Raw genomic sequence first — 20,231 nt, forward strand, 5'->3', positions numbered from 1 at the left:
ATGGTCACAAGACGTGTTGCCAAAGTTCTTTTTGATTCGCCAATGCTAGCAACTTTGTTACCATGATTACCAATATACGTCAACCCATTTGTGCGTAGCGTCCGCGACTCTCAAGACTGTTTAAAAAAAAAAAAAAAAGCAGATGTTTTTTGTAGTGAAGAGGAATTACATTTAAGCAACCCTACTGTTGCGGGCTTGCTTTGTTTTGTGTTGTGGTCTTACCTTGACAATATAATATCACTCATCATCGAGGTAATCTTGGGACTGCTTCTCTGGGGGCTGCTTCTCATCTTCGCACTTGTCTTTTTTCAGTGGTGCAACGCACTAAAACAGAGGTGCCCATTACGTCAATCCTGATCTACCGGTAGATCTAGGACTCGTCCCAATTAGATCCGAAAGGTGTAGAGGAGAAAAAAAAAACATTTGTGTGTCTTTGTACATGTTAGTAATATATTTTTTGTGTTAATGCACACTGCACCGTAATCATCCTAGCAGTCTCATTTTCCCCCAAAAAATTTTAAAAATAAAATAAAGCAGGTAAATCTTTAACCTACGGTGGCGCGTGACTACGTCAGCGGAAGTTGTTCGCGCTCAGCAGTCTGCAATTGCAGCTTGTGATCAGAGCTGTTGCGCTATATCTTTGATCGTCATTATTCTCATTCAGAGTTTGCTTCGTGTACAATTCAGAATAGGAATCTAGAGGGCTGAGGGAAGCACTTGAAAATGGTACGTGTGAGCTACGGTAGTCAACAGGCTGCAAAAGTGTATCCCTTACTTCCGTGTTTGGCTTCTCATCATGGCGCGCGCGTGCGCGTATGCGTGCGCGGTAAGGGGCGATCCCGGGAGGTTGGTTGAACGAAAAGTCGATCTTCGGTCCAAAAACTTTGGGCACCCCTGCACTAAAAGGTCCGCCTAGAATTTTAAGCCACACACTTTAGTTCCACCTTTGGTGTCGACGACTCGGCGCTACTGTATAATCTACGTTCGGAGTGGGGGCCACAAGGGTGTCCAGGATCAGTGCTACAGGGGCACTGGCCCCTCCCCAGAACCGCCATAGACCAGTTGAGCTCAGTACATGCTGTTTTTAGACTGGCCACCATTTTTTTCATTTTTTTCACATAAATCGCAAGTATTAATGCACTGGTACTGACAACAAAGGAAATTAAACATTTTATTAACTTTTTTTCCCATTAATTTCATACATTGTTATTTTACTGTCCAACAAATGTAGAATAAAATAACACAGTGAACTCCTAAGAAATGGACCAATCAGGAATAATAAATACGCCTTAAATGTAGACATGATAATACTGATTTTATGATCCAACCTACGGCATAAGCATCATTGCTACGCAAAATATTGTCTCGCGGGCCATAAATAGCCCTTGGGCCCTAAATTTGAGAACCCTGCTCTAAGTGATTACCAGTCCTCAAATATCAAAATATTTGTTGATTAATTTGATAATCCATTAGTTGTCGATTAATTGATTGAAGTTTGACCGCCATATAGCCTGAATCTGAGCCGCTGTCTTTCAGAGATATTTTTGAAAATAAATGGCTCATAAAAATCACTTGATTGTTGGGCAAGCACTAATCTTAGTATGCAAGCAATTAAAAAGGTTTTTTTCATCATAACAAGTCATGCTTCTTCAGCGGTGGAATGGTTCACAAAATTCACAGATGATCTCTCGGCGCATACCGTGCCGTGACACCATGGTTGGGAATCAATGACACGCGCATACAAATTCACTTATAGATTTGGGCAAATCCCAGCGCTCGCTCTCTCTCTCTCTCTCTCTCTCTCTCTCTCTCTCTCTCTCTCTCTCTCTCTCTCTCTCTCTCTCTCTCTCTCTATCACACACACCCCCTCAGTCTGCTTTCTTTCTTTTGCAACCTTTCCCACATTGTCTGTAGTCTACGTTGAGGTTTATTTATTTATTTATTTTTTGATGCTCTGTCTGTCCTGCCCAGTCTCAGCCCTCCTCTCCTTGGGGGTCTTTGCTACCCGCGGCCACCACTCGGCCTCCTCCTCTCTGCCCAGCCTGGCCCTCAGTCAATGGGAGGCAGGCAGCCTGACTCCCTCTGAGCAGCAGGAAGCAGCAGCAGCAGGGGTTAGGCTTGTATGGCGCTGCCGGCTGTCTGTCAGAAGTCCTGCCAAGCCAAGGATGAGAGACCTTTGCTCGTGTGGTATTGGGGCACAGAATAAAAATATTTTACATCTGAAGGCAGGCATGGGGAGGCAGCAGCAGCGTGCTCAGATGTAGAGCAGAGGTGAAAACAGTATATGAATGTGTGTGTGTGTTAATTTACTTCTGTATGTGTGCTTAGTGTTCAGGGTAAAGTAAATGCAAGTTAAGAAGAGAGGAGAATGACTTTAATGAAGTACTACTTCAGGAAGTGGGTGCATGGAGCGTGGGGGGGGGGTGAGAAATACGCTGAATGGATTTAGAAGCAATACTTTTGGTTTGGAGAATGCACAGTGACTCCAAAGTGTATGCCTGGCTGGGTGCCCGACTAGTTCTGGCTTGACAGTTTAACGGTGAATATTTAACATTGGAGCACAGTTCGGGGCTTGGTTGTAAACAGCAGTAAGCAAGCGGCATGGAAGCATAAGTCCATGTGATGCCGGGCCTCAATTCTGAAGCCCATCGAAAAACAACACACGGTTAGGACGCATCTTGAAATTCTGATTTGAGAAAAAGGCAGATGGCATGGGCTGGTGGTGTCACACTGTAAGGAAAAAAACACCAGGATTCCCTGATGAAAGCAGCTCCTGCCTGCTTTGAACAGCGAGTCTGTCATGGTTTGTGTCTGCTGCGTGGCTGCAGGGTCAAACTGTGATACGCAACTCCTGGAATTTTCGCTTTTTAGGTTTTTCATGTTCAAATCAACTGAGGGGAAGAACGGCTGCGGAAGGGGGTGGGGGGACAGCATGTCTCATTAATATTAATATTATGTCTGTAGGAGGCAGGATCTCTGGTTCAGCTGCTTTCATCCTCTCTTGTTTTTGTCTTTTTGGAGAGTGATGTAGCTGTATTGGAAATTTGTCAACAATTATTTGTCAGTGCTAACGAGCTTTACTGGCAACTGAGATGAGGAGTTTATTGAAATATGTTTTAAAATATGAAAAAAAAATTGCATGCACTTTCTAGTATTGCTGAAAACAGAGGTCCTCAGCAGGCAAACCTTGGCCCGCATCCCGACTCGGATGCTTTTCTACACGAACTGAGACCTATTATTTTGATGTCTGTATTTTCGCCAGTGCAACTTTTTTTCGGGGGAATTTATGGCAATGTTTTCTGGCCTTCATTACCATTGTTCCCAGTAAATATATGCACATGGTAAATAAAAAGACAGACCAATCATGCATGACACCAGTCAGCCAATGTTATCGTTCAGATGCAAATGGTGAAGGGGGTAAGCATAATGCTTTAAAACAATGGGCTCGAAAACGAGAAGAAACGGTGGACTGCAGCTAGCAAATGTTTTGTTGGTCGAGCATTCTACTGAAAATTCCATCGAATTATCGAGTAATCAGAAAGGTGTGAAACAGTTTTGTTGTTTTGGGGAGAGGCTTTATTCTTGGGTATTTCAAATGCAGTGAATACTGCATGCATTTTAATGTCAAATGTAATAATGTCTTGGAGACGGTACTTGTGAAAGTTGACAATTGGTGCAAATTCACATTAGAATTGTTTTTTTTTTTTTTTTTAAGGGTGGCAACTTTATGTTGGATTGTAATTTTGCAGTCTGAACCTTTTATGTCCTTTTCTTTCTTTTTTAGAAGAACCCTGGGATTAGTTCAGACCCGCTGTGACACATACAATTGCTATTAGAAATATTTTTTGTGGGGGTCGCTGATGGTGTAGTGGTACAATCGCCGGACTTGCGTGCGGGCAGCGTGGCTTCCCACTCAGTGACGGTGTGAATGTGGGTGTGAATGGTTGTTCGTCTCTATGCATGCGCTGCGACTGACTGGCGACCAGTTCAGGTTGTCGTCCGCCTTCCGCCCAAAGTCAGCTGGGACAGGCTCCGTGACCCTGTACAGCACAGGTGTCAAACTCAAGACCTGGGGGCCAGATCCAGTCCGCCAGGTCATTTTATGTGGCCCACGAAAACTAGTAATCTATTAATTTGTTGTGTACAAGTAATAGTTTTGTTAAATTGCCTTAAAATAAGTTTGACACTACTGCTGTGTAGGAGAAAAATGGATGGATGGGTGGATGAAATTTTGTGGGGCCTGCTAAATTGCACTTTTATAACATTTCTAACCTTTTCAAACAGACCTGTTTCCAATTTCTCATGTGTAATGATTTGAAAAATTTGCCTATGGATATTTATTTTCATTATTTCAGTTGTTTCTCTTGAAGCTAAAAATGTGTGGTTGTGGAATCTTGCCCCAACATTTAAAATGATTGCTATATCTCATGCACTTTGAAAGGGTGCGTCTTTTTTTTTTTTTTTTTTTTTTTTTTATAAATTTTTTTTTTACTTGATAAGTAACGACTTACTATTTTGAAAAACGGTAGTTCGGGTTTTTAGACTTCAGATTGTTGAGTAACTGTCCAAAATGGGAAATAATTCCTCAGGTGACAATTCAACAATTAATGTCCTCAGTTCCAAAACACGTATCGAGTGCTGGTAAAAGAAAAGGAGATACAACACAGCTGAAAACATGCTGCTGTTCCAGTAATGTTGTATGCATTGGATTAAAAAAAACAAACACCTGCAGATTTGCAAGAAAGCAAAGTTAATAGTTTACTTTACTCACTAACGTGAGAAGAGGCAGATTACCGAAGAGCTGGTCCAACCTCACTGTGAGGAATGGTGGAACAGGTCTGACATCGTTCCTGATCTGAAAAGGGAAATCCCTGCAGCCACAAAGTACAGAGGAAAGGAGTGCGAGAATGGAGAAAGTGTGACACCTTAGGGGTAGTGTTATTCTGATTGTTTGCTCTTTGTACATACACACTTGCATACATATTCGGCTGGAGTGTGGGTTGATGCACTTGGGCAAAAAAGAAATGTTTGCCCGAGGAATGAAAGTAAATCCTAAACTTCTTTGCCTGTGCATTTGTTGTGTTCATAAGCTCATTTCTTTGTTTTTAAACTTATTTAAGACCAAACGTAAATTTTTTTTTTTTTACGTTTTCGATTTCACCCTTTGCTTCCCAAACGTATACTATACAACCAGGTTTCATGCGCTTTCATGCAGTACCAAATCTGCAGCAGAAGTCATATGAGATGCCATCACGGGGATAAACTACAATGTGCAACACTCGTTACGTAGCTTTCAAGACTCACATTGTTTAATGGTGAAATATTTGACTTGATTCAATTTCAACAAACTACAACATCAAGTCAGAAGTAATGGAGTTATAATATATACAGGTATCTCTCTCTCTCTCTCTCTCTCTCTCTCTCTCTCTCTCTCTCTCTCTCTCTCTCTCTCTCTCTCTCTCTCTCTATATATATATATATATATGGACCCCTGAAAATGATTTCCATTAGTTTATGGGATTAAAAAAATGCATCACAAGAACCAAAAACATTTGACGTTCCCCATTTTCATTTGTTTGCAAATGTTCCGCCTTTTGTCCTCGTGTTATCCCCTTTTCCCTAGAAGCCCTCTTTGTCTCTTGCAGGCAAACAGAAGCCCAGCCTTGTGGTAGAGAATGTCACATTGAATATCCTGGTGCCAGACGTGATTAAGCTAATTTGGTGGTCATTCAGTGACATGGCTAACAAAGCCTTTATTGGTCCTGGAGCCCTGCAAATTCTGTTCTGCTGTGCGATGCCCTGCTTTGCATTGTGAATACTATGAGTTGTTGCCTGCCGGCACGTACGAAGCCTAATGCCCTGGGATATTTGTGCAGATGTGGATAGATAGAGATATGTACTAGCGTTTCAGAAAATACGAAAGGTAGGGTTCCTTAAAATTTCATCATTTGTCATGTTACGATTGTTTTAATTTCATCTTGCGGCGGCTACAATAATTTTGGAATCATTGTAACTGTTGGCATATACAGGGTCTCCCAGAAGTCTGAGTACAAGGTAAATAAACCCCACATACTTCAAACAAAACATTTTTATTTAATGGTAGTTACTGTTATTTAATATTGCCAACATGATTTCCATAATTTGCAATGCATCATTTGATGCACTTTGCAAAATTCAGGTGAACTCAATGAATACAGAGTGAAATCTCCCATGTACCGAGACTTTGGAGACATCCCTTAAAAAACATCACACAGTTTGATCTTTTTTTTTTTTTTTTTTTTTGTCCCCTATTTCTCAAGTGTGTAGGGAACTTTTGGTAGTAATCACAAATTTTGCAGCCCTATATGCTGGACATTTATAACAACACTGAAACATGTCAAGTTTATCATTTTTTTGTGTCCACTCCAACAGTTAGAATTGTATCTTAGTAGACATTAGATTAACCGTTGGTCGTCAACTGCTGCTGCAGATGTATATACCTTTTGTGTGCTAATAACATACTGCAGGCCAAAAGGGTATCTATCCCCTTAACCCAGGGCTTGCTGATCTGAAATTTTAGACAATTTAGGCAGAGGTGGGCACTCCACTGAGGAAATATCGGTCAGTCCGTAACTGAAAGATGCCCGATTTTCTGCCGAATGGCGACTGACGACAAACTAAAAAAAAAAAAAAAGTCGGATTAAGCACTGACAGAAGTGCGTTATCGTGTAGTCGTCACCAATCGGATCAAGTACCGACATACCTCTGTCTGTTACTGATGGACTGATGCCCATTTCACTGACAAATGACAGAAACACCCCCTGCCTGTCTCGTGTGTAGTTTGTTTTAACGGCAAGCTTACCTGATGTTTTTTTTGGAAAGTGTAGAGTTAGGAGTTTGTGAAATGGTATTTTGCAGCTCCACACCCATTTCAGAAGGTGGCAGTAATGCACCAAAAGTTGTTTGCCAAATGCTAAAAAACAAGAAGAAGACAAAGTCAAAAGAAAAGCAATTACGGTTTCATTCGGCTTGAAATGATGATGGACTGAAGATGATTGACAGGTGCCCAGGCTGCTGACGAATGATGAATGACGGACTGGCAAAATGTAGTAAATTACCCGCCTCAGAATTTAGGGGTGCACACTGTAAATAGACTTGCAGAATTAAATATTCACATTTTCACTTTCAGGATAGTATTGATAAATTCCACCATTACAATCTAGAGGCAGTCTGAAGCCCTGCCTTAATGACCATCTTGTTTTGATTTTATCCATATGTGCATTGGAATGTATGAGAAAATACAAAAGATGCCCTGACACCGTACATCGGTTACACTGGAGTCACTGACAAACATGGATTTCTAATTCTCTGTGTGAAACAAGTGTGTAATTTGTAAAATTTCCCTCCTGAGATCATAGCACCATTGAAATTAGAAAAACATTAATATGCAGAACCCAAGCCACCCTTTTACAGCATATCTGCCTTTTTCATGTGTCCAAGTTTTAATTTTGTCCACTTTTTCATTTTCTTGTTAGTTTGTGCAGTCATAGTCCAAACCCCCAAGGTTCCCCTCTCTTGAATGCGCGTTTTCACTCCTTTACATATCAGATCATCAAGAGGTCTTAAATTCAACTGTTTTTTTTTTTTCACACTTTGTCCACATGGCGTGTCTGGTTTTTATTCAGTTGTCAAACTGTCATCAGACCTTGTTTATTCTCATTGATTGACAGTATGAATGGATTTCACCTTAGAAAGGGGTATTATACTGCTAGGCCGGATTCATGTGGCATTGTGCTTGTTGGCCTCCTTTCTTTTATCATTGAAATTGGAGTTTATCTTTTTCAAGCGTGAGCGTTATTGTAGTTTTTTTTTGTGTGTGTGTGATTATTACCATCCTCCTTGGCTGCCACCCACCTGTTTGTGAAATGAGCACATCAAACGGTACTTTTGAACGAAGTTGGCTGGCTGACTCCGGCTTTTCACTGTAAGGCACCTGCTGAATTGATAGACAGGCAACAAAGAGCTCCTCACCATGTGAGTGTTGTCACTGCTGCTGTCGAGTGGGCAGGACAATAGAGCGAGGAGGTGGCCTGGGATTTTAGCCGCGTGCCAGCTCGTGTTGACAACATGCAGGACCAAGAGAGCACATAGGAACATGAAGGGGATGTACGGAGGACCAAGGTGAAGTGAGAGGCTGACACCTGCATGTGCTTGAGGCTTTTTTATTTTTTTGGGGGAATAATGTCGGAAATTCTAACCAAAGAGGAGGAGATTGAGGAGAATACAAAAGTGCAGCTGTGGCCGTGGCCACAGACATAAGAGCATGTATTAAGGATGCTACTCGCTCATTGAAGGTCAGGTTAAAGTCTAGATGTGTATTTTTGATAGTGCGCTTAGTGAAATGCACACACTCTAAGGCACAAAGCTGTGCTAGTTTTGTTTGGACGGTTGAGAAGAAATTAATCAATTCAGGCCTCACATGAAGCCCGGGCTTTTTGTGCTGTGCTGTTTATTTCTGCGGTAAAATAATCATTAGCCTATAAAATTCTGAATGTGAAAAATGTAAAGGAGGCATATAAATAGTAGGTGGCAAGCAGCATTATGGATCTGTGGCCTTGTAGTCTCCCTGAGGACCGCAGTGGTTTTCTTTGTCTTGATTCCCTTTTTTGATCAATTTGCTGCGCTGCCCCCAACAGCGATAGAGTGAAGGTCGGCGTTATGCAAACAAATCCAGCATTCCATGTACAAGAGACCCAGCTATTAATTCATATAATCCAACTTCTGAATAATTTCATCTGTTTAATGTCAGTGTTGCTGTTTAGTTCTTTATGTTTGATCGCCCGAGCTGCAAAACAAGCAAAAATGTAATCAGCTCCCTGATCTTTTCTTGCTTACTTGGCAGGATTTGGAAGGCATACTGTAAGTGTCTGAAGTGTGTTTAGCTGGCTTTGCAAAGTGAATTTCTCTCATTTCCTCGTGTTTCTTTTGTTATGGATGAAGAAATAAAGTTTCCTCCTCATTTTGTATTCCACTGAGTCTTGGGCTCCCTCAAAGACGAAAGAGTGGCTGACATGCTGAGGTGTAATTGGTGTTCCGCCACACTCCTCCTTGCTCTCATGTAATGGTCCGATGTAGATGAGTGTTCGCACATTTGGGCTAATGATTTTGCGTAGTGATTAAAATGAATTGGAGAGTATGCTGCTTTTGTAGTATCTGGAACCCTCCATCATTAGTGGACGGCTTCCCCTTTTTCTGTATCATCAATGTGTTAGTCAGGCAGCGGATTCATTCGAGGCCTGGGGTTGGCTTTCATGAACACAAACTCAAAGGTTTCTCCACTTCTTGTAATCATGGACACCACTCTTCTAGGCCTTTCACTGTCGTCTTCCGGCTCCTCAAAGGTGCCTTTGATTCCTTTACATCCTAAGCCTGGGCCGGATAGTGTCACTTTATATGGTTCCGTTCTCCTTCTTTAACTATGCAACCCGTCTCCAGCGCTCACCCCATTTCTTGGCCTTCTATCTTCATGCTTTCTCAGGCACAAGCTCATCAATTTGTTTGTATTTTTATGTCCTCGGCCCGCGAGCTGAGGTAGCACTCTGCTTTATTTCAAGGAACTCGCCGTACGCCTTGTTTCATCCGTGCCCCTCTTCCAGGCTGTCATGGTTCACCGTTTCATAATTGACCACCTTTTCTTTGTTTCTTTTTCCCCGATTTTGAAATGAATAATATATAAGGAAGGAAATGAGGATTAGCCATAGCCCCGTCTGCCTTTTTCCGACTCAGACTTTCCTCCGCTGGTGTTCTTTTTCATAAAATCTTAAGTCAGTTTTCCAACACAACAAAAACAAACATATACAGTACGTATCCGGTTTATCAGGAGAGTTATGTCAGTTGTTATGCCCGGTAACTTTTTTACTTGTAGGTTTTGCAATCCTCAAATGATATTTGAAATTTTATAAATTATCCTCTCCCCGAGGAAGAGCCCTATTCGGGTCGAGTGATGTAATGAACATTATGTTCACTTGAATCATCTTACATCATCTTTCCTTTTCTCTTCCCAGGTGCAATATTTAACAATAAATCTCCATAGTTTTACTTCTGTGTGAATTGAATTACAAGTTTTTCCTCTACCTTTTGATGGTCAAAGGTCAGTTTTTGTGACCATGTGAGATACTTCATTTAATCATAAATAATTTACATGCTGATTATATTCAAAAAATTTTCACCATTGAAAAAAGTAATAATGTTATATTTTAAGGTGAGACCTTTTATTTTACTATTTTATTTTTTTTAACTGATATAGAGCGACGATAAATGACTACGCTCACTCTCGCTACTCCAGGTGGTCCAACATTTCCCAACCAGAGCCGCATGCAGATAATATGGAAGGAAGCCACTGGGAAACATTAGTTTATGTAAAATCAATGATTCAATTCAGGCACATGTTTTGGCTTTGTGGTTGTGCCTTTTTGTTGTTGGCAGGACTACAATGTTGCTTAGCTTGCATGATGGTAGACTGCAAAATTTGCTGTGGCCAAATTTGTAGGCTGCGCCCTCCAAAGACTAATTTTGAGGCCACATGACATAACGTCCACATTTACTCGGCCTTCAAATCCAGCCTTTAAATCTGGCCTTTGTTTCTGCCGCGACGGGCCCCGAGCGAAGACTGCTTTGCCGCACACTTTTGCAGCCTGCATTGCTCCGCTCTTCTTCTATGCCGCTCTACAGATGAGCGTCTCTTCTACCAATTGAGCACATTGCCGCCATCGTGCAACAGTACAAAATACACTCAAGTGAGAGTTGCTTGGGCTGTCCATATTCGCCACGGTAACAAGAGAAGGAGCCTTCAAAAGACTCAGCCTGCAAAGGGTTCATCGGAGGACGCAGCCATCTACGAATTTTCACACAGGTCTACTCTGAATCACTACATTAGCAATCTGGAATATTCAACTGCCACACCTCCTCTTGACTTCAGTGAAAAATATTTTTCCCAGGGCATCTTTTGACTTGTCAAGTTTGTCAAGTCACAGAAATGAAACCACTTATTAGAGCAAAGCCACTAAGTGTCAAAAGGAGTACAATACAGAAGGAAGAACCTATAGGCCGTATTCGATGTTATTTTAATTGTATCGTGCTTCAATTAAAAACAGGAATGGGTTGTGCTCGGCCTGACTTCACATGCATTCTCAAGGCCTGGGGCAGGCAATTAATTTTGAAAAGGGGTAGGGAACTGGACGCATTGGTGAGGACCATGCTAGCTTGCTAACTTCAATTGTCTTTCATATTGATTTAATCTATTCATATATGGCATTAAATTCTCAGTGTATTGAGTTGCTACTTACTGGTCTAGAAAGAGTGTTATAGTAAGGAAATACATCTGTTTATTATTAGCAGTTTTTACTAATTGTGCAATTTTCAACAGTAAAAAGGTTAAGATTACCTCTATCATGAGTTTGATAACTTCATTATTTTTTATGTACATTTAACACCTTAATTTTAATACACCCAATATGTGCAGTCTATGAAACTGTTAATATACCTATGAAGGAAAATCCCCCACGAAAATCTTCCCTCCACCAAATTAACAGAAATATCTATATTCTTCACGAGGACTGCTGTTGCCATTGTCGCTGGTCACTTTTTGTGTGGAAAATAGCAAGGTTTGGAAAAGTCACGAAATACAGGGAAAATGTCACACGTTGGCAGTATGGACACCTCTGCGTTCGATCAATTGCAACTGAGTCTGCTGTAGTATGTTGAAAATTTTACATAATTCTTGCATGGAACTGAACATTTTTAAATTATGCTGTTCCAAAATAAGGATAGCAATGTTTGTAAAATGTTTTTCTTCTACTATTTGTTTTACTACAAGAATAAGTGTTGTGCCAGTAATTATTTTAACAGTTAAACATTTCCCTGCCACCTGTAACAAAATCAAGAAAATTCAGGCGGCTGATTCTTTTTGCTTTTTTTGCTGCTGTAAATTGGGAATTTCTCCATTGTGAGACAGATAAAGGTTTTCTTATCTTATTGACAAACAGCAGCATGCCCAGCTGATATTCAGTACAGCTGCTGTAAAGACCTGCTCCACAACTACCCAGGATGTGGGGATGCAGGTTTACTGAGTGTTAAATTTGCCAGCCTCGTGAACTTTACGCCTTTCACTTTCCTCCAGTCTGCATTGTGGGTGTTAAATTAACTCTTCTGCTTGCTGTCGAGTAGTGAAGTGTGACCTCCAGTTAATATAAATGATGATGATTTAATGCGAACATTTAGATTGATTGAAGAAAATAAGATACAAGCCGACACCATTTGTAATGATCACAATGTCCCGTTTCACATATCAGGAAGTACATTTTGTGTTCATTTAATGCTGGTTTTCCAATACTTTTTTTTTTCTTTCAATCGTCTCAAACCAGGCCTGTGATGAGTGTCGATATTGAGAGTAATCATGCCTCCGCGTTCTTGGAGATGTAAGAGCTGCAGATTTTTGTTGAATTTTTAGCCTTGGACTAGTTGCGCATTCCTCGAACCATGAGCGTGACAATGCCTGTACCCCGCCTTGATTGGTAACTTCCTCAATTAATCAAGCTGTTTTGGGTGGTGTAATAACTCAACTTGACAGACTTAATTGATCTTATTGTGGGTCACGAAGCTCAAATGCCCTCTGGGTATTTTGACACAAAGGCAGACAGGAACGCAAGAGCTTTGAAGAGAGGAGTTAAGGTGCCAGCTTCAATCTGGCAACGCACACATCTGAAGTGGGAAGTGTCAAATGGGAGGCAGCAAGGCCACTGGGTGAGCAATTGCTATATGCTTAATCATCTCAGTACAGCAAACTTTTTTCTTTTTTATTGCAGAAACATAACACCCCAATCTGACCGTCAATGTAGTTCAGAGTAATTTATGTAGATCTTTGTGTTTGATCTTATGTACATTGCCAGAAGAAATGTGCAGTAAATTGTCTAGGTCAGAGTTCTGCAACCTGCATTGTGGCCGTTTCATCCTTTTGCTGTGGCTCCCTGACTTTGGAAAATAAATTAGTTATTATTTGAACAATTTTTACTGACCTTTGATTTCAACACCAGTTATTAGTGTGTTCTGTATATGTATTTATTTAGCTATACAGTCATAACGGCCAGAAATGGGCATTCCGTCCCTGGGACAGAACGATCCGCCCGTCCATCCATTTTTGGGACGGAGGATGAGAAGTTTTTGAAAAAGGATGGATTACAAGCAAGGACGGAAATGTGGTGTCGGGAGGAAAAATAATAAACAGAGATGAAAGTCCTCCGGATTTTCCCGGAATTCCGGGTTTTTCAAATTTTTATGAAAATTTCTCCGGAGAATTGAGGAAAATTTGCATAATCCGGATATTAGTTGACAACATTGAACGAAGACGCGTTTGAGTTCGTTGTATTGCTTTCACGAGCGTAGCCATATTGAGGCACTAACACTAGTAACAGTAAAGAGATTTTTGTTTGTGTAATAACGACAGAAGGCATGATGGCGTTTGACTAATGGTTTAGTAGAACGAATGGCAACTCGCAACAACAGTAGCAAGCGTCATTTTGCCTCTTGGGTTATACCATCTCAACTAGAATGTGGGGGATAGTCCCCAAACAATTTTCGTCTCTTTATAAACACACCTGCTAAACCCCAGTGGAGCGAATAAAAGACGCCGTCAACAAGACAGTTGTCGTAAAAAATATATTTGGCCAAAAAGGGAAAAACACAGATTGGCAGAAAATCGTGTCCGTCCGACTTCGAGTGTCGTCTCGGCTAACTTAGCTTAGCTGTTGTCGTGTGTGACGTCATTTGCGTCGGCGCTGATTGGTTGAAATCAAAAGACGCGCTTGCGTACCTGTTCGCGCTGAAACACGCACAGCAAAGAGCAGCGGACTATCTACTGCTGAGGCTCACTTAGCTTGAGTGGAGTCGCCACAACAGTAATACCCTCGCCTCGCATTCTCATGGCCTCGCCATATCTTGGAGATTTCGAAATTTCGGCCCGAATGGAAGCCACAAAGGGTACACGTGTGCACACAAAAGGAAGATTAATCATTGAATGTCGAGTATTTGAATAGCGTTTTGTGAAAACTAATTCATGCTTGATCGGCCAAGTGTGCGCGTGTGTGTGTGTGTGTGTGTGTCACACACACACACACACACACACACACACACACACACACACACACACACACACACACACACACACACACACACTTATTTATTTATTTATTTATTCCGGAATTTTCAGAAAAGTCCACTTTCATCTCTGAATAAAGCACCAGTGTAGCAGAAAAACACTGGATTTTCTTAACAGGCCATTTCAAATTTGACGAGCAACTGTATGTGGGTCTTTTGGCATAGTTTCCTCTCTTCTTTTCTTTACTTCTTTTCCTCTCACCCATCTTTTTAATTCCCCACCAACTTAGAAATGCAGTGCAATGTCAACACAGCTGCCAGGACATTCCACTCCTTCCTTTCCAATTATGCCATGTTTTTGTGGGCCAGTAAAGTAATATAGGTGGTACTTCAAAACATTTTCCCAATGATAATTCCAGGGTTTCTTATTTATTATTTTTATTTGTTTTTTTTTGGTGGGGGGGATCATATTTGGATGTGCGTTGGAATTTGTTCACAGTGGTCCAATTCCAATCCACTTAAATTATGTCTCTTAGTTTATGGCAGTCTTCAGGCTGGATTTACACTGGAGGTCAAAGTGGCTAGTTCCCCATTTAATGGCTAGATCTATGTCATATTCTTTTGACTGTCAATTTACTAGATTTTACACGGTCATGGTTTGTGGGGCTGATCAGTGAGTTAAAAAAAGTGTCTTATTTTGTGGAGACAATCAATGACAACATTGATTTATCAATGGATTAAAGTCATGAAGACACCTGGGTTTGGACATTGAGAATTGAGAATCAAGTGGGGCTGGAACTAACATTCCGTTTCTCTTGGAATCGTTCAGATTTTAAAATGTCGGTGCTAAATTTAGATGCATTGTTAGCTGCGCGGAACAAGCCGCCGAACACGAACGAAAAATGACCACTCCATTACTGGAACCACGGTGCAGGGTCTGGCGGCTGGCTCGTTGGAGTTGCACGTCTCCGGGTCGCTCCTTTTCCTGGCCTGCTCCACCGCTCACTCCCCTGGATTCTGGACGCGTGTCAGGCCCTTCCCGTGGATCTCTCCGCTTGTGGTGCCTGCTGGGTCTCTACGGTGGCAGCAGTGACCCTTTACTGGGTCAGCAATCCTGCTCAAGTCGTCCCATTTGTGTAAAAAGTGTGGCCGAACTACGCTGAACTTTATTAGGAAAAAAAAGTCTTCTGTTTAGTGCAACACACGTCATTAAATAATGAGGCTGCACTCGAAATATGATAATACATCTCCACTTGTCTCATGTTTGACCTTCCTGTGCTGCCTCTCACTTCAGCAGTGACACTTGGCCTGGTACAACTCCGACAGCGTCAAAGTCAGAATTGGATAATTATGTCCAATGCCAACATTGAGCCAAGTTAAACTGGCTAAACCAATGGTAGAGCACGCAAATGCACAGTTAATATTCATCATACAACATGCGCAGCATACACAGCATATCTATCGATTGATCTCTCTCTCTCTCTCTCTCTCTCTCTCTCTCTCTTTTGCATATTTAGTTGACAGGAGTCAGCATCATAAATTTTGTTGGGATTGACCCTTGAGCATCTGTGAAAGTGTGAGCACTTTGACGCACTGGAACCATAAACTGTGTGTCTGAACCTACTTTTACCAAAGGTTTCTCCAAATTAATTTAGGTACCATTTTGTATGTGCATCTATGAAAAGTTTATGCTATTTAGATCACCAACTTGCAGTGGAAAATGTGTTTGGGCTGCATGCCAGAACATGCAATTATGCAGCACCATAGCGTACACTCGTATCCAGTGCACTCACCTCAGCGTGACCTATTTTCTTAGAAAAAAGAAATACAGTGATGTGAAACTGCTAAAATATTTGTAATCCCCATGAAAGGATGCTTGGAGGAAATCCAAGTTGATGTAGTGATGTTGTGTCATTATCTCAGTTTCCAGAACAGTGGTGCCTGCTTTAGCTCTTCAGGGTGCAATGTGAGAGGAGAGAGCTTCACACAGGGAGTGTCAGATTCGCAGGCGTGACACCGGATCCAATTCTCTTGAAACCGCACACCCGCTGCACTGTGTTAGTTGCTTAATTCGAGAGGTTGGCACCGCAAACACCTCCGTGGATTTAGGGGAGAAATTTTCCGCCCTGAAACATTGTCCAGTGATGAACTGATTAACTCCTGATTGTTTCACCTCATGCTGCAGTTAGAGGCCAACGAGTATCTCTAACTTGTGTTTTTATCCTCAGACAGGGGAGAAACGGATTCAAGGCCTTAACACCATGGATATGGACACTCAACCACAAGGACAGCAAGCAGCCGTGCCAGTCTTTCAGCCACAGGTAGAGACCTAGACAGTCTTCGTCTTGCATCCCTGTATTCGTACTTGTAGCCTATGATATTGATATTCTCAATCAAACTTAAGCATGATAAATAACTAATGTCAGACTGTGCGTACGGGTGCCTCCTACCAAGAACATTTAAGAAGCATTATCAGCAATGATGCATTGAGTTAAGGGCGATTAAAATTAGATTGCAGTAGATTGGAGTATTCATCCTGCTTCACATTGTGTGCATTTGAGCCGTCTTGCCTTCACTCTCCCTGTATAATTTAACATGCTCCTTTCTTTCAATGATACTTGAGATTGTGGCAGCAATTGCATGAGACAGGCAGCAGTGGATGAATGCCGAGTTGCTTCTATTGATGAGAACTCTGGAGGCTGGCAGACCCGGGCCTCCCTGCATGCACTTCTCGGTTCGATAAACTGCGGTTTGCTCATTGCAGATCTGGTCGCTGTTGGAATTTACAGCCGTCCTTCAACATCAGCTCTATTGATTTCTTTCCAGAAGGATGTTTTTGCCTCCATAACTATTGAATAGAGTTTAAACAAGGATGTTCATCCATACGCCCCAGAGTAAATGTGGATTTTGGTTGCAAAAGAAACAACACTAAAAATAGGCCCTGGTTGTTGTTTTCCTTGTGTATGTGAGGGCATTACAACATTAATGCTGGAATTGCCAAGGGAGTCAATTTATTCTAAGTTTTGTAATTGCAAAATTAAGGATAATTGGGTTGCCCGCATAAGAAACTCGGATAAAAGCTCTCATGATTAATTTGACTTTAGGCAACCCCCCATACACACAAACACCAGATCATCTGCGGATCCCCCAGATGTTGATTATGTATTCTTTTTCCAGGCTTAATGACACACACTGGTTTTCAAGCTATTTCTAGTGTTTTTCACTGGTGGTAATTCCAGTCCTGCGCTTTGTGCTAATCTTTGGCTGTTTTCAGTGTTGCCCTCTGAACTGATTTCATATTCGGTGGGAGTTAAAGATAGTAAATTAGATTGCAGTGCAACCTGCCTCCAGACGGGATGCATTTCAACAAGTCATGGATCTGTTTGCGCTTTCCCAAGGTTCAATAAACTCTGGGGATGGGGTACCATCCTGATGAAGAAATTGTATATGCAACGAAGGACATTCTGCATCGCTTGCAACATATAGTAGTTTTTCTGTGTCCCGGAGGTGTGTTGCATATGCATAAGGTAAACGAAATGAGCTGGTAAGATGTGCATTTTTAATGGTACGTTTGCTCTTCATGTGAGTAGCGTGGTTGAGGAGCAACACCCCATCCCCACCACCACACCCCTATTCCATTGTGATTTTGATCGTGGCTGCACAGTTTGACAGACACAGGTCTGTCTGTAAGCGTGAGACGGGTTGAGAGGCGAACGAGAAGCACCTTTGGGCTGAATCCTGGCGTTTTGGCTGCCTGGTTGGCTCACTGGCTGGGGATGAATATTGCATGGTGCCGTGCTCAAGGGGGCTCGTGATGGGTGAGAGTGGGTGTGAGCCCCTCTGCCTGCCAGTCACTGTCTCTTCCTGTTGTCCTCACTGTCTCTTTGGAGTCGATGTGCACGTTAATCTGAACGACAACACTTCAATGAATCTATACTCAAGTGTACAATATCTTTGGGAGGTTATGATTTAATTTTGTCTCATGTTTACAGCAATGAACACGTAAAACACTACCTTACCTAACAAGTAAACTACAATTTAAGCGGCGTTCACACGGCAGACATTTACATCGGTGCTGCACCGATGTATTTTGTTGCGATATATCTTACACCGGTGTAAATTTTGTGGAGCGTTCACACGAATAAAGCTGCTTACTAAAGAGAAGCGTGTTAACCCCGGCTACACCGGTATAACTTTGTACGTTTGAACGATCTACGGGGGGCAGCACCGGTGCTACACCGGAGTAAAAGTTGCCGTGTGAACAGCCCTATAAATGTGGTTTAATGCGAGATACGAGGTAATAATGGTTCAGTTGGTGAAACTTCTACTGCTTTCATCAATGAAAAGTTACATTAAATGCACACTGTAAAGCAGGGCTGTCAAACTAATTTTTTGTCGCGGGCCACTTCGGAGTTACGGCTTCCCTCGGAGGGCCGGTGGAAAATCTCGTTATTTACCCATGACAATTTGACATTTCGGTATAGATTTCAGCAAGAATCATGATAGTTGACGCACATGATTTGCTCCCGAGGGCCACATAAAATGACGTGGGGGGCCGGATCTGGGCCTCGGGCCTTGACTTTGACACATGCACTGTAAAGTGTTCAGTCATCACATTTTGTAAAAAGTACTCAACAAAGAAGTCAGTAATTTACCTCAAAATATAGCAAAGCAATCGCTCATTACCATGCCGTTGTTGTAGGTATCCACACAGTGTATCTCCAACATATAGGTATCAGTATAAAGCTGATGATTACCTTTTGCTAATTTTGTACTCCTTTTAATCATATGTCATTATGAGCTACAGAATAGGCCGGGAATCTGCAACATTTTCCATGATCTCTAGCATACTGAAGCACCCCAGCTAACCACCAGCGGTGACTTTCCCATCAAAGGCAACACAGGGACTTTGAAAATAGGTCGGAATGTGCTAATATCGATCGATTTTCATGAGGTTTACTCGTTTGTCCATGCCAAAGGGTGTGCTGCCAATCTAAAGCGTTTGAAAAATTGTTCCCAAATTTTTTTTTTTAATAATCTGTGGAAGCTTACTCCCAGTTGCCTCGTAATAATTGTACGACGTTGTCCGCGACTGTTTGCCGCACTATCTACCTGCATCCACATGGCTGATGACTTTGACCCTGGTGTTTCCATTATATCTGTGGTGATGATGTAGTAATGATGTTCGGATCAGCATAGCTTCAATGGTTGATATATCGTTTAGAAAGCTGAGACCATTCTCTTTTTGATTCTGTCAAAACCTCATTTTTGAAATATTGGCAAAAAACAAAACAAAACAAAAAACAATGGATTTTTGAATTCAGTTGAGTTTTGTCCAGAAAATGTTCAACTTCTGTCTGACCCTGTTTTGTATTTGACCCGTAAGCTTTTAGGGGATATGGCTCAGGTAAAGATGAATTCCTTGAATAAAACTATATGCAGTACAATTTTGGTGCTGATCAAACTGATGTCATTGGCCTTGGTCTATTTTCCAAGAGTTTGTTCCCCCCCTTCCCTCCCCCAACTGGAATTTTTGCAAAGATTATGAGAAGTGTTTCAATTGGTTCACAACTGTACCTACGACTTGAAGGTTTTCTTTCTTTTTTTTTTTTTCCTTCACCTGGGCAGTGGGCCAGTGTACTTTCAAAATTAGCCAGCATGGTGCTGATGTACTTGAAGTGTCAATGTCCGCCTGTCTGTCCTCTCTGCTGCTGTTGGCCTTTCTGTGGCAGCCGTTGGCACTGCCGAGCTGTCACATCAAACCCACTCCTCCTCTGCTGCTTGTCTCCCCTCGATCGCTTCCCTCGTCTCTCGCCTTGCCCCGTCAACTCTCCATGTGTCTTGTCAGCTGTTTTTGGAAATGGCGTCATTATTGGTCAGCCTGTATCACACTTCGTCTGAGTTTTCTCTCTCTCTCTCTCTCTCTCTCTCTCTCTCTCTCTCTCTCTCTCTCTCTCTCTCTCTCTCTCTCTCTCTCTCGCTCTTTCTGACCCACCATTCCTCCCTCCCTCTTCCTCCGAGATGCTCATGGCAGTTATATGTCACGTTTTTACCCATGACATACTGTCCCTCAAAAATACTACTACCCATAATGCCTTTCA

The 20,231-nt window shown here is 41.9% G+C and overlaps 1 protein-coding gene across 1 annotated transcript in view; it reads left to right on the forward strand.

Moving 5' to 3' along the window:
* The window catches only part of nek7 (NIMA-related kinase 7), a 72,017-nt gene that overhangs the window by 11,948 nt on the left and 39,838 nt on the right, over positions 1 to 20,231 (forward strand). Inside the window, exon 2 of the mRNA XM_019875335.1 lies at positions 16,359 to 16,451. Coding sequence (XP_019730894.1) covers positions 16,392 to 16,451 — 60 coding nt within the window. The 5' untranslated portion in view covers positions 16,359 to 16,391. The remainder of the gene's footprint in view (positions 1 to 16,358; positions 16,452 to 20,231) is intronic.

This window comes from Hippocampus comes, unplaced genomic scaffold, assembly GCF_001891065.2.
Source record: "Hippocampus comes isolate QL1 unplaced genomic scaffold, H_comes_QL1_v1.1 scaffold132, whole genome shotgun sequence".
Lineage (NCBI taxonomy): Eukaryota > Metazoa > Chordata > Actinopteri > Syngnathiformes > Syngnathidae > Hippocampus > Hippocampus comes.